General features: G+C 37.4%; 1 protein-coding gene across 4 annotated transcripts in view; it reads right to left on the bottom strand.

Annotated features, from left to right (window-relative positions):
• Positions 1-26,438, bottom strand: part of Nfxl1 (nuclear transcription factor, X-box binding like 1) — a 36,521-nt gene that overhangs the window by 2,223 nt on the left and 7,860 nt on the right. For 3 of the 4 annotated variants that reach the window (XM_013121048.3, XM_013121051.3, XM_021233382.2), the window contains 18 exons: positions 25,957-26,066; positions 24,107-24,237; positions 20,333-20,511; positions 19,951-20,112; positions 19,752-19,852; positions 19,075-19,189; positions 17,844-17,968; positions 17,008-17,130; positions 14,233-14,323; positions 13,577-13,697; positions 13,058-13,217; positions 12,224-12,315; positions 8,894-8,915; positions 8,375-8,515; positions 6,377-6,543; positions 5,020-5,089; positions 1,380-1,484; positions 440-526 (listed from right to left, as the gene is read on the bottom strand). In XM_013121048.3, coding sequence (XP_012976502.1) covers positions 440-526; positions 1,380-1,484; positions 5,020-5,089; positions 6,377-6,543; positions 8,375-8,515; positions 8,894-8,915; positions 12,224-12,315; positions 13,058-13,217; positions 13,577-13,697; positions 14,233-14,323; positions 17,008-17,130; positions 17,844-17,968; positions 19,075-19,189; positions 19,752-19,852; positions 19,951-20,112; positions 20,333-20,511; positions 24,107-24,237; positions 25,957-26,066 — 2,102 coding nt within the window. Of the gene's footprint in view, positions 1-439; positions 527-1,379; positions 1,485-5,019; positions 5,090-6,376; positions 6,544-8,374; positions 8,516-8,893; positions 8,916-12,223; positions 12,316-13,057; positions 13,218-13,576; positions 13,698-14,232; positions 14,324-17,007; positions 17,131-17,843; positions 17,969-19,074; positions 19,190-19,751; positions 19,853-19,950; positions 20,113-20,332; positions 20,512-24,102; positions 24,238-25,956; positions 26,067-26,438 lie in introns of those variants that run through there. The other variant, XM_040747171.1, reaches the window with a different exon arrangement.

A 26,438-nucleotide genomic window follows, 5' to 3' on the forward strand; every position in this document is an offset into this window, starting at 1 on the left:
ATATATGATTAAATAAACATTTCCTCTTACCAGCTATATGAGATTAGATCACAATTCAAGTCATGAAGACTCTAAAGTAGAAACTGATCACTTCTTTATAATGCCTATCTGGAAGGCAAGACTTAAATCAGCAAAACCAATTATTTGTGAACTGGTTAGTTTGGTAGGCAGAATCAACACTAAAGACATCTCAAACTGCAAACCATCCCTAAATCTTATGCATGCATTATTTTAGCCAAATTTTCAAGAAGCTAATGGTATTAAGCAAATGGCTATGGGCCAGAGCAAATGCATTAAAGGGTGTAAAAGACAAAAAGCTTAGATACATAGCAAGCAATAAAACTACCTTGGGTTCAAAATATGCCTATACAAGGAGGCTTTTGTAACGTAAGTGCAAGTGGTGGAGAAAAGGCCCTGAGCACATTAGTAATGCCATCACCTCAGATGCTTTCCGCTTCATCTCCCTGCATGTTGCATCACATTCCACTGAAACCTGATTTTCACGTATTTTATTGCATGGCAATTCCTACAAATAACAGAAATTGAAATTTTTAGTCAATTTTTCTTTCAAATCACATCTGTATGCCAGCAAAGTTTATTTATCAGCTGAAGATTGTAAGTATACTACATTCACTAAGCATTATGTATCTTGGTTCAGATGGTTACTCCTTTATTCTCTATCTTTTTTCTGACTAGGGGTAGGTGCCCATGAATGCAGTGCTTAAAGGCCAGAATAGGGAAAGAAACCCCTGGAACTGGAGTTACAGGATGCTGCGTGGGATCTGACATGGGTTACCCTCCAAGATCCCCCTATTCTATTTAATTAAAATAATGAAAACTATAAAATTTAAATAATCAACTTAATAATTTACTACATGCTGAATGTCATTTTTATCCTTGCTTCCTGCCATTCTTCCAAAGCTTCCAGGAAATGTTCTAGAATGTTCTAGAGCAGTATTGTCTAGCAGAGCTTTCTGGGATAAAGGAAATGCTCCACCTGTCCGCTGTCTGGTAGAACACTATCAACCACCTATGCTGACTGTGCACTAGGGTGAACAGTGCAATGGTGAGCCAAGACTTCAATAGTGCTCCATGCTACCTCACCAAAGTAGACACACATTTGGTGCTGCTAGCCCAATAGTTTTCCTGAACAGTTATAGAGCTTTCTGTCTACAAGACACCGAGCTTGATCCAACAGAAAACCATCTTCTACTAAGTTACAAAAATACAACTGCCAGTGCTGACTTTTTTAAATGAGCATTTACAGAAATAACTAGGCTTAATATATACTAGTTTAATAGAACCTTAAAATTAAAGCCATAAAACTAACCAACACACAAAACAAGTTAAACAGAAATTCTGTCATTTAAAATACGTACCCGCTTTATTCTCTTACAAGGGCATCTAAGTTTTACTTTCTGGTTACAATTAAAGGGGCATTCACCAGGATGACACATTTCTTTGCATCTGTGGCCACAAGGAAGCTAAAAACAAAAAAGCAATTGGTCATTTACATTTTGGTCATACCATACCTTCCCTGTCTCCTTAATAGTTGTTTTAAGAGTCCCTCACACATACTGCCAGTTAATCCTGAATAATGCATGATCTGATCCATCAGTTTTTTAAGACAATTTATTATAATTATTTCTACAAATTATTAGAAAATTTTAATATTCTTATGTTCCACTTAAGCATAAATGTCACTGTCACCCTACAGTCAGGTGACTAAGCCAATGGGAAGTAAGCAAGTATAAGTGATTTGTGCCTTAAAGTATGTTTGTCCCTTCTCAGAGTTCTGGAAATGACAAACCCTGGAGCAGTAATGGAAGCAGGCATGTGTGACAGAGGGCAGGCATCTGGCTAATGTGGATCAATGGGCAAACACATGGAGGACAAGAATACTACCTCTTCCTTACATGAGAAAGGAAGATTTCTTGTCATTGTCACATGGCTTAGCCTTTCACTCTAAAACATCTATCCTTGACACTACATTAACACATATTATTTAGATAGTCAAGACAACTCTAAGTGCCACAAAGCATAAGCTTAATTGTCTTTAATTATTTACTATGTTCTATCCTGAAAGTCTCCACATGAAGCATTCTCTTCTATTCCAATCTTATACTTCAGTTTGAAATTAATGATTCTAAAGGGAAAAGGGAATAAAGGTATACAAAAGACAATGAAGGAATCATGACTCCAGTGTGGCCTTTTACTCATCACTGCTATATTCCTCCAACGGATTAGAGGTTGATGAAAGGGTGGAAAGCATTGGCCCCATGTCACTTCTGCCTCATACTAAAAGTACTCATACTTCCCAGAACTCACCAATAGTATGCAAGTCTCTTTCTCTGGCTGGATCTTCTGAGCAAAAATTACACGTCTTCCTCAAATCCTTCATTTTACCTCACCATCTCATTAAGTCTACAATGCTCTTGCCTGTCTTAGTTCTGACAGAAGTCAAGAACTAAGGGACTACAGAGTTCCCCTATTTCTTTTACAATTATTTATGTAAATTATTTTTATTAGAAAATTTTAAGATTCTCAATCTCCACTTCAAGACTTGGTATCACAGCCAGGGCTACCATTAGCTATTCCAGGTTCCTGCCTTATGTCTGTAGCTGCCAATGTCAAGAGGAGCCCCTAGTCCCTAGGTGAAGCAGTCAAGGAGAGGAGGCAAGACAGACAGACGCCTCACTGTAGAGACCAATTCCTTAAGATGACATAGAACCTGCCCGTCTGAATGCTTGGCTGTAAGGTATTTCTTTCAGATTCTGTATACCAACACCCAATGTCCTCCTTAAGACATTCATTCATATTTTCTCTTTCTATTCTGTCTGTCTGTCTGTCTATCTGTCTCCTTTTCTCTCCTCTCTTCTCCCTCTCTCTCTTTCCATAAGTTATTCCACACTAGTTCTGTAGCTTACAACTAGGAGTGAAACTTGTTCACTAGTACACTGTGCTGGTATGTCCACCAAACACCCAAAGGCAAAAGTGATGCCAAAATCCCAAAGAACTACTCACTCACTCACTACTGATCAGGAGAAAAAGCTTAAGATACAAAATAATAATAATAATAAAAGGCTAATTCAAAGTATTGGCAAGAACAGGAAACAACAGAAACTCACGTAACAAAAGCAAGAAAACCTGATAATTATCCATAATTGGAAACTTCACTGGCAATAAATTGATATAGCTGTTTTGGAAATCAATATGATTTACTAAGGTTGAAATTAAACATTCCCTGTGGGCAAAGAACTGCACCACTTCTTTGTGCCTACAGGAACCTGTGCACACACAAAGCAGCAAGTGTTCATTGCAGGGTTATCTTAGGGTTTCTATTGCTACAACGAACAGCATGACCAAAAAGCAAGTTGGGAAGGAATGGGTTTATTTTACTGACATTTCCATACTGTTGTTCATCACCACAGGAAGTTAGGACAGGAACTCAAACAGGGCAGGAATGAGAAGGGAGAAGCTGATGCAGAAGCCATGGAGAAGTACTGCTTACTGGCTTGCTCCCGAAGGCTTGCTCAGTCTGCTTTCTTATAGAACCTAGGACCACCAGCCCAGTGGTGACACAACCTAGAATAGGCAGGACCCTTCCCCATCAATCAAGAGAATCCCCTACAGCCAGATCTTATGAAGGCATTTTCTCAATTGAGGCTCCCTCCTTTCAGATAATTGTAGTGTGTCAAGCTGACATAGGACAAGGCAGCACAAGTGTTTTTTGATAACAACCCAAAGTAGATATAACCCAAATATTTATTCACTAACTATAGATTACTCTTATGACATACCTGCAGCAAGACCTATAAATAAACGGCAAGTGACAAGGGACAGTGACATGGCTCAGCCGGTCAAAGTGCTCAGACTTGCTGACCAGGCCTGGCAATCTGAGTTCCATCTCCAGAACCTACATAAGGGTGGAGGAAACCCAATACCACAGAGCTGCTCTCTGACTTCCACACATGCACCCTGGACCCCCAACAAAAAAAATTTAAAAATTTTACAGCAAATGATGATAACATTTAGAATAGAGAGAAAGAAATGCATTCAGAACAAGACTTTGACAGACTTTTGAGATGCCAGAAATTTTTTAATGAATATAGAATTATAAAATATTGACTTCCTAGCTGTATTAAATGATACACATAGGCTATGTACATACATATGAATTTCATCTTATTTTAAAAATATTATTTTAAAACCTGCAAATAAAAAAATACCATACACCCAAATTAACCATAACCAAAGTTTACACAACATAAGCAGCTTGAGAATGGCCTTGTTTTGGGGCCTGAGCTGCAACTCCGATAAGGCTCTGCAGTGAGGGTTGTTTTTGTTTTTAATAATCTGCTATCTAACTGCCTGTGGCTCACAGTTTTAATCTATATTTTGAATCCTATCTTAGACAGTAAGCACTGAGTCACTATTTTCTGCAGTAAAACCTGTAATACTGTTCTCTTGAAAAAAAAAAAAAAAGGTCACTTCTAGTCCTAAACCTCTGTGACTCCTGTGGTGGTTTGAAAGAGAATGTCCCCCAAAGGGAGTGGCACTATTGGGAGGTGTGGCCTTTTTGGAGTAGGTGTGGTCTTCTTGGAGAAAATGTCTCACACTGTGGAGGTGGGTGGGCTTTGAGGTTTCTTATATGCTCAAGATACCACCCAGTGTCTCAGACCACTTCCTGTTGCCTGCAAGACAGAGGACTCTCAGCTACTTCTCCAGCACCACATCTGCCTGCACACTGCCATGTCCCACCATGATGATATTTACTGAACCTCTGAACTGTAAGAGAGCCACCACAATAAATGTTTTCTTTTATAAGAGTTGTGGTAGTCACAGCAATAGAAATCCTAAGACAGTCCAAGTCAACAGAGATGTGCATTCATCATAAGCTTTTTCAGACATCACATTTTAGTGGGCCCAGATAGGACCTGAATTGAGGCAGCCAACAAGGAGAAAACCCAGAAGAGCAATGTCCAAGGAAGCCAACTTAAAAGACCAATTGTAGCTTACCTCTTTGGGGCACTGGTTTTTGCAGCAACTGAGGAGGTTCTTTTCATTTATATCAGCTGTGGTTATTTTTCTAAAAATGGGAAAAATTTTGATGACATTAAAATCAAAGTCCATTTGTGTATGTTTTCTAAACATTCATGATTTTAAGCATATCCATAAAAGTATCTTAATTCATTTTTGTCACAGAACATTTAAATTATGCCTAAAACAATTATCCTCAACTCAAGGTACCATGGGGGCTGGAGAGATGGCTCAGCAGGTAGAGGCACTTGCCGCACAAACCTGACAATCTAGTAGAATCTGCAGAACCCAAATAAAGGTAGAGGAGGGAAATGACTGCATAAAGTTGTCCTCTGACCTCCACACATGTGCCATGGTGTGCAAAAGTATGTACGTGCATATGCATACACACACAAATAATATTTTAAAAAGTTCTAAGAAAAAATAAAAAAGGTCAAGAATAACAGGAAAATTAGATTTCTAAAAAATTATATGCAACTACTTTGAAAAGCTATTATGAAAAATAAACTTGAAAAACATAACAAGCAAATAATTTCCAGGCAAAATAACCAGTTCCAAAATCAACCATGAGTTGTTATTGTACCAAAAAGTTGGAAAATGATGAAAAACAGATGGAAACATGTCCAAAGGAGCTGGAAAAAAACTAATTTGAAGACACAACCACAAGCCTCTGAAGTCTAAAGTAAAAGTGGCAGCTATACATGATAAATTATGTTAGATCTATCAAGAAAACAGTGGTATTTTTTTTCCCTCTACATAACGTATATGTTTTAGGTAAAGAAAATAAGACAAAGCAGATACTACTATGATAAATACTATGACAATATTTTTTTTTAAATAATAAACATCTACCTTTAAAAAATATAGATCCAAAGCCAGGTGGTGGTAGTGCTGGCATTTAATCCCAACACTCAGAAGGCAGAGGCAGATGGATCTCTGTAAGTTCAAGGCCAGCCTGGTCTACAGAGTGAGTTCTACGACAGGTTCCAAAGACACAGAGAAACCCTGTCTCAAATAAAAACAAATGTAATCAAAAAGCATACCTAAGTAGCTATCAACAAGGAAAATTTCTATCCAATCCAGGAGTATTCTAAACTTCTAACAGCAGTGATACAACTTTTTCCTAGCCAAATTTTCTATAAAATCCCCAAACAAAATGAAGCAGAACTAGGCTGGCTGACATCAGAGTGCAGTGCTGAAGGTGAGGTTGCAGTCCCCACTGAAGCTCAGCTTCTAGTCTCAATGATACATGATGTTTTCTAAGTATTATACAGGATTCTTCCAGAGACATCGCTTGATATCTTAGTAACACGAAAGCTTTCTTCTGTCTACTTACCTACATTCCACATAGAGGCTTGTAATCTTGCAGTGGCATTTTAATCTAAGCATTTGAACACAAGGAGGGCATTTTCCAGGGTGACAGGGCAAAACACAAGGGTGAGGACAACCCAGAGGCCGGGGTTTAGAGCATCCTTCTTCACACTGGAGGCACTCTGGGCCAGCCTAAAAATAACAAGGTAATAAATCACCAAACTACCTAACATTTCCACATATTAAGGTTACAAAAGACAGATACCCCACTAAAACAGAGTGCTTCTTCAGAAAGCCTCTGAAGTAAAATTATTAGGGCTCACTCGAGAGACTGTTCAGCAGATACAGTGCTTGCTGCATAATCCCAGCACTCATGTAAAAGCCAGGTATGGAGGCGTGCAACTGTACTACCAGGAACAGAAGGAGCCCCAGGGCTTCCTGATCAGTTGGTCTGGCCAACTGGAAAGTTTCAGGTTCAGTGAAACACCCTATCTCAAACAAACAATGTGAAGAATGATTGAGAAGGATGTCTGATGTTGATCTCTGGTTTCTGCAGATACGTAAGTACATACAAATATGATATGCAACAAAAAGAGAGAAATTCCATTAATAAAATGGACCTGTTATTAATCTTAAAAATCAACCAAGATAAAAATAACATGATTGCCAATAGGACCAGTGTCATTCACATTCTTATGCCTAGGAACTTCAAGTCAATCGACTACCTTTACAATGAATCTGACCATGCCGGGTGGTGGTGGCGCATGCCTTTAATCCCAGCACTCGGGAGGCAGAGGCAGGGGATCTCTGTGAGTTCGAGGCCGGGCTGGACCAACAGCCTCCAAAACAATACAGAGAAACCCTGTCTTGTAAAAACAAAAAAAACAACAACAACAACAAAAAAAAAAAACAATGAGTCTGACCATACATAGTAACCCTACTAAACTGCATATTATTTCCTAAAAATAACCACAGGAGAAACATCAAATAAAACATTATCAATACATTCTAACCCAATAAACAATCACTGCTGAACTATAGAAACAATATACTGTTAGATATAGAATTAAGTTATACTCATAAGTGTACCTCAATTTAGCTTAACAATGCACTTCCCTCTGTTCTAAACAATTAGTTATATAACTAGGGTTAGAGTCTTAGCAAAGAAGATTAAAGATTTTAACTGAAGTTATTATTTTTAAACATATTTGAAACAGAATGTGCAAAACAGCTATAGACATAGACACTAAGATTCAAAGGTTAAGAATTGTGAATGGCATCCTAAATGAAGTCATGATTATAACAATATACAATGATTTCCAAGTGGTTAGGGGCTAGAAAGGCAGCTCAGTGAGTAGGAGCACTTCCTGCTCTTCCAGAGGACCAGCTGGTTTCCAGCACTCACATCAGGCAGCTAACAATCATGTGTAACTCCAGCTCCAGCAGACTAAACACTTTCTTTTCGATCTGGTGGGCATCTATACACTTATGTACATTTCCACACACAGAAACGCATACATATATGCATAGTTAAAAAATAAATCCCTTAAAAAATCTAAGCTATTTTTGGTATTTAGAATTTAAAAAGAACATATCAAATTACAAAAGATATTCTTCCATAAATGCTTCTTTTTTGTTTGGGTCTCACCATGTAGAATGGGCTTGAGTTCAATCCCTAGAGCCCACATAAAAAGCTGGGCACAGTAGCCCATGCTTGGAATCCCATTATTGGAAAAGCAGAGACAAGCAGATCCATGGGTATCCTCCAGATAGCCAGTCAAGCCTATTTGGTGAGTTCCAGTTCCAGGCTCATGAGAATGTTCCCTCCCTCCCTCTCTCGCTCGCTCCCTCCCTCCCTCCCTCAAAAAAAAAAAAAGAAAAAAGATGGACAGCAATCTAATGTGAATATTAAAATATTTGTGGTATCAAGTATTTTATTATACATGCTCCCATCCTAAGAAGGTTACCTTTATTTTTGGTATCAAATATTTTATTATACATGCTCCCATCCTAAGAAGGTTACCTTATTTTTGCCAGTACGGCCATCAACTTCCGTCACTTGGTGGCATTCTTTCATACATGTATGATTCTGACAGGGCAACATTCTGCCACAAAGTCTCTTGCAAGAATAGGGCCCAACAGCATGGCATGGTAGAGGACTCACCTTAAAAATAAAAATAAAAAAGCAGGCAACTAGCACAACACACATATCTACACAAAACTTTTGGGACTTGTATTTACAAAATGACTAATCTGAGATCAACTTTCATGATGGTCTAAAATTTCCACAAATAATATTTATATCAAAACTAAGCACCTATAAAGACATTCCTCTAAACAACTATTACTGAAAGGAAAATGGTTTATAATGACTCTAGAGTGAACACACAGAGGTTAATTCCCACATAAAGCAGTGTATATTTTTTAAATTCACTACCCCTGGGCAGTCTTTGTAACTCCAAAGCAGCAAGTTATTTCTAACAACTCTAGAACAAAGTGATAGAGACTATAAGCTAAACTTAAAGATCACACTATAACTTACCTCATGCTTCCCCAGACATTCTCTGTAAGAAAAAAATAAAATGAAAACATTAGGGATTCTTTAAGATGGGTATCAGAAACAAATACACTAACTACACTAGCTTTTATTAAGTAAAAAAAATAAACATTTGAAATAAGCAATTATCATAATAATTGAATATAAAAAGGTGACATACATAGGCCAATTCTTTGCAAAAGGCTAACAGTGAGTAACTGGAACATGAAACTTATTTACACTGGCATACACAAAAATAAAATAAATCTAAGTGTATAGCTGAATGACATGATTAAGAAAAACTACAAAAATGCTAAGGAGAAAACTTAAGGGTTTAAATAAAGATTTCATGTTTAAAAACAGGAAAATACATACTTCAATATTAGGATAAGACTTTTTTCTCAATTTCATCTATATTCAACACAATTCTAAGACTTCATCCAAAGCCAAGCACAGCAATACACCACTGTAATTCCAGCATTCAGATGCAAAGAGCATGAGGAGTTCAAGGTTAGCTTGAACTCAATAGTGTACAAGGAAAGGCCAAGGCCAGTCTGAACCCTATAGTGGGTTCCTACAAAGCAAGGCGAAGGTCAGCCTGGGCTGCACAGCATCTTGGCTCAAAAGCCAAAACAAGCCAACTTCTAATATCTAGCCTAAAGTCTATGAAAAGCACCAGCAGACATGAACAACAGCCAACACAAAGCTGATGAAGAACAAAGCTGAAGGACTAATATCCACTGACCCAAGACTCACTACAAAGCTGTATTGTTCACACTATTTGGTACTGATGAAAGGACAGAAAGATAAATTAATGAACCAGAACAAAGAGCCTAGAATTAGGCCCATACAAATAAAATCAGCTGATCTATGACCAAAGAAAAAGGCAAATTACAGGAGAAATATTCTTTTCAACAAATGGTAGTATTAGAACAAATTTATATCCACTTTAAGAAGACAGGAGTTACACCTTTCACAATTAACTCAAAATGAACCACAGACCTAAATACAAAACACAGGATAAGACCTAAATAATCTTGGGTTTCATGATTACTTTTTAGACATAATGCCAAAAGCATGACCCATCAAAGGAAGAGTGAGTTTTAATTTACTATACTAAAAATGTCTATTCAGCAAAGAACACTTTACAGAAGGGAGTCAAGACACAAATGAGTAAACTACATTTGGAAAATATATCTGTCAATCAATACAAACTCTTACCCTTAACAACAAAAAGCAAAATCCAATTTAAAAATGTGCAAAAGACCCTAACAAAGGATAAATCTTATCAAAACAACCAACAGCCACTGAACAGACATGTGAAAAGTCACCTGGCATCAGGTCATTAGGAAGCTGTAAATGTACAGGCGGTACCTCCATGCACCTAACAAAATGACTAAAATGCTGACAGTGCCCTGGGTTAATGGGACGCAGAGCAGGAAGACCACCACACTAATGTTGATGCGATGGAAAGTAGTAGCCAATTGGACAGCTTTTTAAACAACTAAACATAAACTCACCATATGATCCAGAAGTTACACACCTACGTTTTTATCCAAATGAGTTAAGAAGTTATACATACACAAATATTTGCATATGAATATCTACAGTAGTTTTATTTTTTATTAAAAACAACCAAAATGTCCTTCAATAGGTAAATGGGCAGAATCACCCATGAGTATGTGGTCAACATAAACTGGCCTCAACGAGTTAGTAAAGGAAAAAGATGCACGAAGTTAGGAGTGGGTGGGGAGGTGGAGATGGATCTGTAAGAGCTGGGGATGGGACCGGGGTAGAATATCATCAAATACAGTGCACAAAACTCTCAAAAGAACCAGTGAAATATTATATTAACATAAAAACAAGTCAACTAGAGGATGTTCAAGCAATGCCATTTTATTCAGCAATTAAAGGAAGTGAGGTATCAAACCATGAAGACAATGAAGTGGACCCTAAATGCAGAAGTAAGGAACAGCATCATTGCATGACTCCCAACAACTGTGTTTGATGTTCTGGAACAGGCAAAACCAAGCGCAGAAAAGAAAAGTTCATGATGAGAAGCTTCCATTCTAACAAACATTGAAAGAATTCACACTAATCCTTAAAGAGAAGAGAGAAGTATTTCCCAAATTTTTCAGTGAATCTAGTATTTCCATAATTATAAAATCAGAAAAAAATATTATGAGCTACTACTCAATACTAATATTTAATATTGCAAAATTATTGGGGAATTTTACTTTGCTCTTTTCCTTAAAAAAAAAAAACAGGACTTCACTTTGGCACCCTCTCACCCAGGCTTTCCTGGAGCCCAGTTCACTAGACAGCCCAGGGTGGCCTTAAACTTGTGATAATCTTCCTGCCTCTGTCTCTCGAATGCTGGGATTACAGACATATTTACCACACTTAGGTTAAAAAAAAAACAGTCTTTATTTAAAAAAATATCTATTCCATTACTATGTGTATGGGTGTTTTGCACAAATCTACATGTGTATCATATGTATTCCTGATGCCCACAGAGGCCAGAAGAAGGCATTAGATACCCTAAAGGGGGAGTTAGAGACAGCTATTGTAAGCAGTCGTGTGGGTCCTGGGAATCAAAGCTGGATCCTCTGGAAGAGCAGAACCGCTCTTAATCACTGAGCTATGTCTCTAACCTGTTCAAAAAATTAACATACTAAAAAACTGATTCCAGCACCATGAAAGAGGGATTATGTACCATGACACAGTATAAGGGAAGTTGCAGAAGAAAAATGATACTTTTAGAAATAAAACCAGAATTCTGTCTCGGAAAGATCAACACCAATTATTGTTGAAACCTTAACTGTTGTTAACAGCCCCCTTTCTAATCCTTGTTGCTCCTCACAATTGTTTTCTTTTCTTCTATGATCTATGGCCTCTGCTGAAAGTAGGAAACATTAAAGGGTTCCCCATCCTTCCAGGTTCAACTCCTTAAAACTCAATCTCTACCATTTCCTGATCCACCCAGGAAGCTTTCCTTCAATTTCCAATGGCTCCTTCACACACTCACCTTCAAGTTCACCATCTAAACCTAACTGCACTTTAACATGAGAATCACCAGGGAAAGTAACAAATCATGAGCTTGTCAGTACCTATTGCTATGCAAAGCTAAGTCTAGTGCATGCTAGCTAACAGAGAACACAAAAAGAGACATGCACAGAAGTTTAGCATCACAGCAAACATGGAGAAGAAAGAATAAACTAGAACACAGGGACTAGTTTGCAGGTCAGGCTTGAAATATGAAATGTAAAAAGCAAAGAAGGTGAAGTTCATACTATGTCAAAAACATTTTTTAAAGGTTAAAACTCCGGCTCTTACACAGGAATAGGAACTTGACACGGAGGACAAGGTAATGCAGTCTGAATAAATGCTGGCTCGGCTGGCTGTTCCCAAGGACCTATAGGCTGATGCTAAGAGTAAAATGCAAAACATTGTAAGGTCAGAAGGACTAAGTCCATGCAGCCTTCCTAAGAAACCAGGGAAATCATTCTTACAGATCTTCTGCTCACACAGGCTGAACTACATCCAAGTGTTCGAGAAAATGTGCTTAATGAAGTATTTTATTCCGTGTGCATTGTAAAGATTATTCCTCTCCACACACTCAATACTAAAAACTGAGGCAGATGACAGTTTAAAGGCTAGAACTAAGGCAGTATAGCTTCCTTAACCTCTTGTAAGCCAAAAGCAAATGAGAAGCACTTAAACTCCCATATCCACCAACTGAATGCAATCTCCCATATGTTCCTCATCAACTAGAACTTGACACACAGTCAGGCCTCAATAAATACTGAATAAAAAAAAAAATAATGTAGTAAATTGAGAAATATCTATATCCCTAGCTATATTCGAAGGGAAAATAGCAAGTTAATTTAAATACCATGATTGTCATACTGTATTTACACATATTTATTAGTCACCCCCCCCTATATTCCCCCCCAGTACTAAAGAATGAACCCAGGCCCATGGAGATACTGGGGAAGTCACCACTGGGCAATACACCAGTCTTTGTTAGTTTCTTAAGATCAAGTATTGTTTGCTTCATCTTCCACGTCCAAGCAGAGTGCTCTAAAGACATTTTTGTCACTGCTTGTTGAATAATCACTGAAGAAAACACAACCACAACCAAGCATACTTCTTTAACACTGTTCTTACCCTGCCAGTCTGCCTCACTAATGCTTGATCATGACACGAAGCTGGACACGTGTGCCCACATTTCTCCAAAACTTTTTGGCAAGGTTGATGACACGGTGGGCATGAGCCAAAGTGACAGCGGTGTTTTTCTTGACTTGTATGATGACACGTCGATGGTCGACTAAACCAGAAAGTTTTTAAGTTACTTTTGACAACTCAACAATACATGTAAAGTGCAATTATTTATATACTTTCCAAAATCATAAGAAATGATTATACTATGAGAATTGCTGGAATACACTAACATATAATAAAATTAGAATACTGTCAAAAACCAGGCAGTGGTGGTGCACACTTTTAGTCCCAGCACTTGGGAGGCAGAGGCTTAAGGCCAGCCTTGGACTATAGAGTTTTAGGACAGCCAGAGTTACACAGAGAGACCCTGTCTCAAAAAAACAAAAAAAGAATACTATCAGAAATCAGCATGAATTTTTAATGTTAAAACATCAGATGTCAGACTGTGGAAAACTTCACACCAACCTGCACAGCTCTTTGCACTTGGGTGGCCTTGTGGTCCGCTCTCGCCCACAGGGTACTGTCACCTTTGCATTGCCACAGCTGCACTTCACTTCTACAGTTTCTGGGCATGGGTAGCAACTGCCTGAGGGAAAAATTCAATGCTTTTTTTAAGACACTGACCGACTTGCCAAAATACCCTTCAGCAGTTAACTGATATACTAAGGGTATTTGTTCAGCGTATAATGGGACAGCCTGCCATCAGAGAGCAGCAGAAGTACCAATGATGCCCAGCAAATTAAACAAAAAGGTGCACACAAAGGCTACATGCTTCAGGGTTTGGTTCCACATACACAGAGGAAGTAAGAAAAACTGATTTTACTGTTCACAATCAGGCGAGTGATTCAGGAGGACACAAGCTTTGAGAAACACTCAGAGTTCAGTTTAACAAGCTGGATTCAGTATATGATCACACTCACACACTTCATAACACTACACACTTAAGATTTTTATACCTTTCCTTATGTGTATCAGTATCTCAGTAAACTTTTAGAATGTTCTTGTTTCTAAAAGTTCTGTCCTAATAACAAATTTAAAATGCTACTCATTCAAAACTACAACAAGCAAACATATCTATCTATCCAAGGACATACATAATAACATGTACGGTGAAATTTTACCTCTGTGGCAGACAGATGGACACTTGTGGTTCCTACATCCTAAAGTCCGTCCACAATTTTGATCACAAGGTAGACAGTTTCCAGGGCAACACTAAAGAGAAAATACATAATACATAAAGAGTAATCTGAAACCCTACACATAGCATGTAAGTCCTAGTCATTTACAGAATTTTTAGAAAGCAGAAAGCTTATTTTCACTCTAAGGATAAAATTATTCAAGAGTATCAATATTATTCTAATAGTAACACTATTTTAAGAACTTGAAACCACACTAAACTTCCTTGCCTCTTAATTATTCTATGACAATTTCCATCACAAAATTTCCCTTATGCAGAAAATTACCCAAACCCAAGATTTGATCAAATCCAGTTCCATTTTCAAACAATGAATCTGACTAATTTAACTTTAAATTGTGTGAATGTGTAGGCTGTTAGTTATTTTCAAAACATAGAATGAGAGAACTAATAAAGAAATGAAGGTACACTCCTTAACCTGTCACTTCTTTCATTTCTAATCTCTGAAAAATACAAATATTACCTATGTGAACTTTTCATTCATAATTTCAGGCAACTATTTAGGATCTATACTGTCACTTTAACTCTTTCCATAACTTTTCTCAAACTCAGGTTTGTAAAAAGAAACACAGGCTATGACTGTCTTAAAGAAACTTAGAGCTGTAAACTTAAGAACAAGTTTCAGTACTCAAAAATATATTATCACTGAAAATCAATTAATCAATTAGCCAAAACTTCTCAATTAGATAGATATTTGCTGAGTAACAAAATGTCTATCACTCAGTAGCAGTAGTGAATAGATTACATGGTCCATGACGTGAAAAAGCTAACTGGCATTTCTATGCAGGAAAAGGTAGTAACGATCAGAATTACCCCTGTCCAAACATCTAGAAAGCCTGGCAATAGATTGGAAGTTACAGATTTTAGAGGTTAGTCAGACAGTCCAAGACAAGAGTTGCTGAGAAGAAAAGCACAAAAGGCGAGCCCCACGATGACATTAGCTTCCAGGCTGTATGCCAAGATCAATCAGAAGCAGAATCTGGGGTTCACAGTTTATGCAGGCTAGTATGATACAACTTAGAGAAATCTCTGAAAAACTCCAGAACAGATCCCTTCAAGTCTTTGCTTGAACATGTAAAAAGTAACTTCAAACCCTGAAGAAGCACTACAGAAGGAAAACAGAACATCAGAAAGCAATTACTAAAAACTGATAATATAAAGAAAAATCCTGAAAACCAACTAGCAATAGCAAGCAAGAGAGTGAACATGAGAATGCAAGAGAGATTCAATACCTAAGAGAGCGTCAGTCACATGCTCTTGTTAGGACAAGGCAAGCTAAGAGGCAGTACAAAACTGTAAATGCGCCACCCCCGGCAACTGGTACCATTCTAAGGTCACCATTTAGATGAAAAATCAGTTAATCAGCCTTTATTGAGGCTAGCCATTCCAGCAGGAGGATGAGGAGGAAGGAAAGGAGAATGAAAAAAGGAAGAGAAGTTCCATGGTAAAATTTTTCAAAAAGGCAAAAGAAGCAAGGCAGTGGTGGCACATGTCTTTAATCCCAGCACTCAGGACGAAGAGGCCAGCCTGGTCTATAGAGCAAGTTCCAGGACAGCCAGAGCTAAATAGTGAGACCCTGTCTCAAAACAAAGATGGTTAACAGACTTAACAGTCACACTAAATGTAGGTGATGTGTAGCCAAATTAAATGACAAATACTGCCACCACGGATTAAATGAAATCTAAATGCTCTCTGCAAGGAATGCAGTTTAAATCTAAAGACATGAGTAGGTTTAAAGTCTAAAGGAATGAAAAATGATATACATTAACAGTAAATGAAAAAAGCTGAAATTATTCACATTTTGATGAATTTAAGAACCAGGGCTCTTGCCAAGGAACAAAGTATATTTTATAAAAAAAGAAAAATATATATAAGAGCTACAACTCTACAGACCCAACAAAATAACAATTGGATTCACTCCAAGCCAAGAATCTATCTACTTTCTATTACCTTCTGTGACAGTTTAAATGTAACAGCTCCCCATAATCTCATAGAGAGGGACACTAATAGCAGGTGTGGCTTTATTGGAGTGGTTATGGCCTTGTTGAAGGAAGAAGAGGTTTCTTATTACCCAGTGTCACAGTAGACTTCTTGTTGCCTGCAAGATGTAGGTCTCTCAGCTACCACTCCAGCACCATGTCTGCCTGCACACTGCCATGCTCCCCACCATAATAATAATGGACTGAGTCTCTGAAACTGTAAGCTGCCACCTCAGTTTAGTGTTCTCTAAAAGAGTTACCATGGTCACGGAGTCTCTTCACAACAACAGAAGTCCTAAGACACCACCTAATCTTTGTTAGGCATTGACATCAAAATACTCCTCTTCAGTCAGAAAACGAAACAGTCCCAAAGCCAAGCTGAGAATCAGTGTGAGAAAAGAAGACTACATACAGTCTTTGGCGTTTTGTTTTGTTTTTAGTTTTGTGACAAGGTCGTGCTATATTAGATTAGGCTGTCCTCAAACTAAAGACCCTTCTGCCTCGGACTCCTGAGTGATGGACCTATATGTACCACCAAATCCAAAATCTGGCATGATTTCCCACTAATAAAAACTGTTAACCTAGAATATTTACTATTATTTTATATAGAAAACAAAGAATATGCCTGAATACTTGAGAAACAAATTATAAGTGTTTATCAGATGCCAAAAAGGAAAACTTCAAAAACTTTTAAATCAGTTTTGCAAGTTTATCGCACATACCTTTCGCCTACATTGATGCTTCTGACAGTCCCGCATTTTAACACACTTGGTTTCACAAAGATAAGGCTTGTGACATGGCATTCGCTTTGTATGCTTTCCACAGCGACACTGCTTTTCCACTTCCTAGGCCAACCATCAACAAGCATCATTAAATTGACTAATGCTAATGTTTTTCTCCATGCGGCAATTTTTGTGACTAAGAGGACAAAAACCTTAGTAACAAATTTGTATTAAAAACTAATCCAAAACAGCCTGTGGGTCCTCACAATGTGTCCTAGTAGGCTCGTTGGAGCAGGCTCAGACAACAGTCTCATAAAATACTTGTTTTACTTCATTCCAAATAGCACCTCATATGAATTAATCATGAAATCTAGTAGAAATCTGGTATCAAACAGTAAAACACACAAATAGGTGGTTCCAAACTTAACATCTCCATCTCATCTCAGTAAAAGACAAGTGGAGTGTTTAGGAACCTACCTGATTAACGGAGTAGTATGGCTGAAATCAAATAATGTATGTATTTAAGTTTAACGTCTCAAATCTAGACATGTCTGTTTCCATTGCAAGTAGGCTGAATTCAACAGAGCTCTAAATAACTTTTGGTAGCAAACAGTCCCACCATTGAACTATGCAAATGACAACATTGTAACTTGTACCAAGGAAAATGATAAAGGGTCATGTTTGGATTTGATTTCCTGATCAATACTATAAATATTAGATAGCACAGACAATGACACAGGTGTGTATGAAACTAATAAGAACATACACAACACCACTTTCTTCTGACATATTTTGATACATAGTTCTGGAAAGGAAGTGTCTGAAACATAACTAACTTGTCTGCATGTTTCACAAGGTCCTCGGTGGCAGCGCTGTGAGCACCTATGGATTCCACACTCAAGCACTTTGTCACAGCTGTCTCCACAGGTTGGTACATCTTCTGTACAAGGCAAAGAAAACTCTGAAAACAAACAAAATATCAACATTAAATAAGATAGTGAAATCATTAACAAAGATCCCTGTTCTTCAGTTCTTGAAGAATGACAGCTTTTGAACCACAAAAATTTTATAACCACATATTAGAAAAATTAACTTCAATAAAAATAATTCCTAATATTTTTGCAAGACTAACCCTAAATTCACAATTCTCCTGCCCTATACATCCCAACCATTGCCAACATAGACAAATTTATCTTTTTTTTTTTTTGAAATAGAGCTTCTCTATTATGTAGCCCTGACTGTCCTAGAACTCATTACATGCTGGCCTTGAACTCAAAGAGTCCATTTGCCTCTGCCTCCCACTTGCTGGTATCAAAGGCGTACGCCAACACCCAGCAAGCTTACATTTCTTAAAAAGAAATTGGACACACGTTATTATCAACAAGCATTTTTATGAGCAAACTGCTTCAGAAATTGTCAGAAAAATTAGTATGAGAACATAAAACTCTGAGGGATTTCCACATATGCAGAATTTTCTTTTGAAATTTGTTCAATCTCATAGGATGGAAAAAAATACAAGCCTTAAAATACACTATAAAACTTACCTTAACAATCACATTATGACAAATAGTAGAAAAAATCTTACAAATGGCTCCTACTGCAGGAGTCAGGAAAGCACACTCAAACTGCTATACTGCTCCTTAACAACCAAAACTAAGTTCACAGAATTTCATACCTACAGCAACAGCAGCACAGCCTCCTTCAGTACCAATGTATACCAAAAGTCAGAATGTTACACCTAACGGCCTTCCACGACAATCACTCAAAACTCCCAGTTGATGTGAAGGCTCACTCCATGTGTGCTTACTTTATGGCTATGGACAGAAGTTCAGTGACTGGTACATAACATCTCAGAGCAGTTTCAGCACCGTAAACCCTCTATGCCCCAGCTCTCGGTCCTCCTTCTCCCTAGCCTGTCAAGTTTCCTTTTTCTAGAAAATCACGTAGCTTAATTCCTATAGTACACATATTTTTCAAATTAGATTGTTTTGTTTAGTAATATAAATGACCATTTATTCTACATCTTCTCATAGCTCAATAGCTCATTTCCTTCTAAACAAGTCTTACTTGATTTCTGACATGGACATGACCTCTTCCCGGAGCGAGGACACTCTCCACAAGCACCAACATGACAAATTTGCTCACATGTATGGTAACCACATGGCAGTGTCTTTCCACATACCTAAAATAAAAGCACTCATCAAGAGATTACAACTATAAAAAAAGGTAGGATAAAACACAACCCATTTGCACTCACAACTTCATTATGCTCTTCATATTACTGTCCTTTATGTCTAACACAGGTGTCATACATGTATGTGAACACATTTACATATGAATACCTATTTCCTGTACAGCAAAGAGTGTATCATAAAAATGGAAGAAAGGACAGATGTGTGTGACCGTCCACTAAACTTCTAGCCAGTACTACACCAGTTCCAATCTTAGGAAAAGCAACCCACAAAAACAATTCCACTTTCTCAATGGCATTATCTCAAGTAGAGAACGGCAGAAGCTTAAACAATGGAGAAAAGTGTGGGGGTAAAACAACACATTGAACTAAGAATTCTGCAATTATTTGAGAGGAAAAAAAAGCCTTTTTCTCCAGTAGTTAAGATAATAAACTGAAAAGGAGCTGTATGTGTTGTACCTTTTATTCAACTAACCCAGGACACACTTGCGCTCCCAGTCGCTGTGTGTGCTCTTTAACACCCACCCTCACCCTCAGAGGCACCCACACTTACTCGGTCACAGTGCCACACTGGGCTCGCACAACTTCTTTCCGCTTCTTTTTTACCACACACACATTTTTGTCTACTAACTCTTGGACAAGGCTGACAGTTTCCTAAAAGTACAATCATAAATTAGTACACAAATACTAAAAGCAACCAAGACAGCCTTGAGTCTGTTTAAAGTCACGGTTTCCCACATATGGTCTTTTACCTGCGTGACAAGGATTTTCACACCTATGTTGCCCGCAAAGCAGCTTGCGTCCACACGGCAGCTGACAAGACCACTGCTTGGCACTGCACCTGCGAGGGATAGGTTTTGCTTTCTTACAGTAACAAGTAGTTGTCACCATCTTTGGACAAGGAGGGCAGGGACCTGGAATGCAACAAAGGGGAGGGGTAGAGTAATTAAAACATTGGTAACTGAAACTTCTTAGATTTACATTTTTCAGAAATTTTCATCATTTTCTTCATTGCTACTTAAAGGGTAATCCTTTCTCACAACAAACTTCAATTCAACTTGAATAATTCTGTTTGGTTGAACATTGAGAAGAAACAACAGTCAAAAACAACTACACATACAATATGAAACTCACCTGGATGGCAGAGTAGTAGACATTTATGGCCACAAGGTGGCTTAAATTCCCTCTCACAAACTTGGCCACAGGAATGAGGTACAAGCCATGGATCTAAAGGTGGATCTTCTACTTTCCCACAGTAACAATAATATCTAGTAGGTGTTTCTGATCTTTTGTATTCAAATCTACATTTTGGACTACAAAAGAAATGAAATATTAAGCCCATCACTAAAAGTAACATAAGAGGCAACAGTAACAGGACTATACTTTAATTCTTTGTTAGGTAAAAAAGTAAATTCACGAAGTTATACAGAGATTGTAGTAAGAATTCACTCGCAAATACAAGAGCCAATAGCCAAACATGGCACATGAGATGAGACTACACATAAAACTTGGCAATCACTTTTTATTCATATTTATACTTCTAGAACCTGACTTAGCCACATGTAATTAGTTGTCATGCATTAAACACAGATATCCAAAGTACAACTACAAACAAAAAGAAACATCAGCTTTCTACTAGCCAAGATTTTTAACCAAAATTTCTACAAACTACATTTTTGCAATTTTCATCCAGATTTATACAAGACTCAGCTTTCTTAAAGTATGGTTATATAACCTATAAATGAACAAAATATAGCACCAAAAGAAAACATTTTAAAAACCATGTTATACATAGGCTAAATATAGCAAGAAGAAACATAACCAAGTCCTATAATTAAGAAGGAAAAAGCACCAGGTAAAAGCCAGTGTGGTCTAAAGATCAAGTTCCAGGACAGCCAAAGTTACACAGAGAAACCCTGGGGGGGGGGGGGAACACTTGAATGTAAACAAATAAATTTCCTAATTTTCCTTTCTTAAAGTGTATCTATTTTTTATTTTATGAATATTTTGCCTGCGTGTACATATGGACCACATACATGCCTGGAGTTGCAGACAGTTGTGAACCACCCTATGTGTGCTGGAAACTGAATTTGAGTCCTCTGCAAGAGCAGTAAGTACTCTTAACCACTAGCTGTTCCTCCAGCTCTGAGAACTTCCTAATGTTCCATCTCTAAGACAAAATACACATATTTCAAGTTCACGTAAGTCAAGGAAAAGTTTAAATATAATTTTAAATTCTCTGCTAACAGAGTAAGTTATACATTACAACGTCAAAGCAAATTTGGGTAATAGGAATAACAACCTTCAACTCTAACAAAAAATCACTTGGAGATCATCACAGATCATTCCTAAAAGATGCTCTAAACCTTGTTCCTTCCCAAACAACTGAGTACAGTCAGTGTGCTGCACCAGGCTATTGGCACAGCACCATTTAAATTTGTTCTGTATAAAAGATGATGTATTTTAATTGTCATGAGAACATGCTGTACATCCAACTAAACACTATACAAATGTTCAGAATAATAAAAACACATTTGTTCTCATAATTAAATTTCAAAAACAAGTTATGGAGAGATGGCTTGACCGCTCTTAAATAGAACCTGAGTTCAGCTCCCAGATCAGTATCATGTGGCTCACCATAGCCTGTAACTCCAGCTGCAGGGGAATGCCAATGCCGCTGACCTCTGCAGAGGCACCAGCACTTAAACCCAAACACTATGCACACATGCACAAACGCACTCTTAAACAGAATGATTTTTGAAGTAAAAACTGAAAACTAATGTCACACCTCATGTTTATAAATCACCAACATTTTGTTGAAAGAGCTAATTTCCCTTTATTAAAAGAAAATGACTTTCTTATAGCTGTTATAAAAAGGGATGTGTTTGGACGGTTAACAGGCACTATGTGCTACACTGCCAGCCTGCACTGACTGACAGAGAACTACTTTGGGAGGGGTGATGTGTACAAATGCATGAGTTCCACTTTAAAATGATAGAATATCAACAATCAAAGGCCTTATCCGGTTACTCAAAATGTGCTTATCTTAGAAGCACAAAACGTAAAAGCTCATTTCAATCAAGTAACTACTTTATTATATTTTTTACCAGGTTCTGGTTACATCTTGACAAGAAGTAAACAAAGTAGGTTCTTAACTTAAATAGTCAGTTATTTTTATTCAGAAGAGTTGTAAGCAATACTACACAGAACGTTACACTTTCATCCTTTCAGGCCTAGGAGAAAAGTAGCAATTCATTATTCTGGTATCTGGCATTTCACTCCTCTATGGAAAAATCACTACTTACAGCAGCAGTGAACAGAGCAAAAGGAGAGAGTGAAGCTCAAATCTCTTAAACCAGTGACTCTGGACACCTGGCCCCTGCTGTACCCAACACTAAAATCCCTCTGCTGTGAGTAACAACCAGTGACTCTGGACACCTGGCCCCTGCTGTACCCAACACTAAAATCCCTCCGCTGTGAGAACAACCGAGCATAGACTCCAAATTTATAAATTCTTTTAAAGCAGCTCGAAGAGAAAGCGTTCACCACGCTGGACTTGGTGAATACAAAAAGGTCAATAGTTAAAGTAAATCCCAGGTTTCCGACTCCTGCTCTGCCTCTCAGAAGTGAGAGGAGTGTGAGCTCAATGCAGCTGTCAGCTAACTTCCACATCCTCAGGGGTAACAGGCAAAATCTCTCAGGACTGCTGGAATTATTTACAAAGAAATGCCCATGTCTAAAATGTTTTTTAAAAATTATGCCATAACTTTACAAATACCTCGGTTTTCATGAAAATTAAGGAAGATAAGACTCATAACCAGATTTTATTAGGCCTGAAGCTATACAACTTGGGAGGTATTACAAAAAAAGAACACTACCTTATAATTTATAAAAAATCAGTTACAAAAATTGTAATATAAACATACAATGCCGAGCTGACATTTAATTAGCCTTAACAATGAATGTACCATTGTAGACTAGCAGAACAAATTATTTTACTTCTCCACTTTTCCTCAAAAAATAACAGAAGCCAAGGTCCAATAATCAATAATAAACAAAGCTGGTAAAATAAATGTGGATAAATAAATGTCATAATATACAAATGTAATGTTGAGATTGAAGACATAACTGGAAATCATATAATCAAAATACATTAGATGATGAGCATATACAGTATGACACTAATGTATACTAACAGGAATTTAAGGAAAGAGAGGTACAATTTTGAATGATTCTCATTCAGCCTCATAGACAAGTTCTTGAAAGCACATCTGAGGCATTGTTTCCCAGGTGTAAGGACAACTCCTACATGGCTGAGCTGGCTGGCTTCAACATGTCAGCAAGCAACCTCAATCTGCCCTTTGTCTTCAGCACCTTCTGCGTAATACACAAGAATAGTGCCTGAGTGTTTCCCAAGTGTACAAAGTCCATGCAAAACTTGGTTGGGAAAAGTACTGTGCTATTCCTTAATAGAGAATTTGCATACGGCATCTGCCCTTTGAAAGCTTAGTTAGAATGTTTTGGGGATATGGAAATCAACTTGCTAAAGGTGTAAATTGGAGAAAGTAAAAAAGCCCTGGGCCGAGTCCCCCTATAGCTAGCTGCAAAGGCTAAAATCAGCCTTAAAGTGCCCTGTGTCTTCTTCCACCGATGATCCGTGTGAACCCACACTCATTCTACAACACACAGGAAAAGCAGACTGATGATTTGTTAGTTATTGAGAGAGTTATTGAGAGACACATGTGTTTACATAAAAACTGCAGGGAGAACATTACCAAGGTCTCCTGTCTTCACAAATCAGACAGGTAATAGAAAGCAAAATGGACTGAAACTTCTAGCAACACAATTTCAGATCCATAATGTTCATTTATTTCACAACTTGAATCCAATGAACAAGAAAACAATTACCATGGCCAAGGATAATCTTTCTTTCCAAAATCCTCATCTGTCACAGAAGATACAAGAAACTGGCTGTCTTTAGCCCACTTCTGAATACAGGGCATGTGGAATATGCAGAAACATCCTGAGCAGCTCCAAACCTAAGACAAAGGTGTCAAAATGCATTATATATGATTTTTCTTTGTTAATTATACAATACTTTAAGATGATTGTCACACATTGAATTATTTTAAAAACTTACCTAAAGATTAAAAACAAAACAAACTCCTGATATAGAAGACAAGATCTTTAGAAAATTGTATTTAGGGGTATACCATTCAAAAGAAAAATATTCATCAACCAGATTCAATTAGCAAGAAAAAACCACGGCTAACAATCTGAATGATGTCTAATTTTATAAATGTGCATATGTATGTATGTATATATATATATATATTCACATATATATACTGGTACTGACTGATAATAACATCTTTTTAAAACATGATATAAACATTTATCCTTGTCAAATATAGCTATACATGTTATATAAATTTGTGTGCCATAATTTCATCAATTTCTTATTGCTAGACATCTGTTACTCCCAATTATAAACAATATGACAAAAGAATCCTAGTCATAAAATGTGTGTATAAATAACCTATTTTGTTACATAAATTCAGTAAGTCTAGCACTTATGCAAAATTCAAAAACTGAGCAAAAAGTGAAAATATATATATATACAGCATAAAACCTTAAGAAAGAGCCAGTGAGATGGTTCAGCAGTTAAAGGCACTTACTGTGCAACATGTGGAGTCCTGAGTTCCATCTCCAGAACCCACATAGAGAAAAAGGGAAAAAAGCCCACGAAGTGGCCCTCTGACTTCCAAATCCATGTAACAAATTCTTAAGGCTTAAGAAGTAATACTAAATTAATAAATTAATCTTTAAGTCTACTAATACTTTAACATAGTAGAAAACTTGGTTTTGGTTTCCTTACTACAACAATTTGGGGGGAAAAATCAGATGTAACATAAAGTAGACAGCAGCATTACATAAAAAGAAACAGCTAATTCCTTAGCTTTGGTTCCCCAAAAACCTACCTAAAATGGGAACCTAGAAGAGTGACTGGACAAGATGAGGAGGAAGAAATACCAAGTAATGGTATTTTGTAGAAGTCATTACTACTAAGGTCACAACAATTCGACACTGCAGTAAGCCCTTAAAAAAAAAAACTATAAAGCATGCTGTTCTAACTCCAAGTAGCACCCTAACAAGATTGGGACATTCACCAATTCTCTGGAAGAATGTTGTTCCAGGAGACATGAACTCCTAGTGTTGCATTTAACCTCTTTATTGGCTGAGTCAGTTCCCAAGGTGAACAAACAACCTTGAAAAGACAGAAGGAGTAGTCTACACAGAGATCAAGCATTGGTGTAGATACACTACTCAGGGGCTGAAATCACAGAAAGCTAAGGAGATGTGACTCTGAGTCTGAAGACACCTGCCTCTACTGCACTGTCCTACTGAACGCACTGAAAATATGTAGCTCAGCGGTATATCATTTGCCTAGCATGTGGTAGGCTCTGGTTAGATCATAGTACCACATAGTAACATTTTGTATTTGTAGGAATCTCTCAACAGATGCTAAAAATATTTTAGTAAAGCAACACATGCATTAGAATTAAAATACTTGTTTCAGATATCAACAGTGCTAAAATTACTTAATTTTTTAGATTTACAAAACAGAGATGAGTTCACATATAAAATTGTCAAATGAATTTTTAAGCAAACATAGTGAAAATACAATAAATGGCCAAGTATATAAATGTGAGCTATGATACTTGTGGAGAGACGTATCATAAAGGAGAAGAACTTACTGCTTGGTTTCTCTTCACTGAAGCGATACAAATAAGGCACGTCATAGCCCCTGCCTGAAAAGCTTCATTCAAATACTGTTTTGTTCGCTCTAATTCATGTATATCACCATCTAAAATGTAAAAATTGAAAACATCACAGTAAACAACATATCTTCACTAACAATCAGGTTATGTGACAAATGACAAGCAATTTTAACTGCAGAAAATATAACAAAACCTCAAAGCTTAACAACGGAAAATATCCAATAAACTGGCAAGGGTTTACCAAGTCCATGAATTAATAGCACTTCAGCGCTCACACACATGCTTGCTTTCTGCTTAAAATCGGTAACAATTTTGATGAAGGCAGAACCACTGGCAAGACCACCTATTATGGCAAAAAGCTGAAGTATCAAAAAACTGAAGTATGAAGGAAAAGTTCACCCCTGAAGGGAGGGGCTAGCACATAACAAACATACTCATAATAAAATCTTGTGAATGAG

Source organism: Mesocricetus auratus, unplaced genomic scaffold (assembly GCF_017639785.1).
Source record: "Mesocricetus auratus isolate SY011 unplaced genomic scaffold, BCM_Maur_2.0 Super-Scaffold_100006, whole genome shotgun sequence".
NCBI classification, from domain to species: domain Eukaryota; kingdom Metazoa; phylum Chordata; class Mammalia; order Rodentia; family Cricetidae; genus Mesocricetus; species Mesocricetus auratus.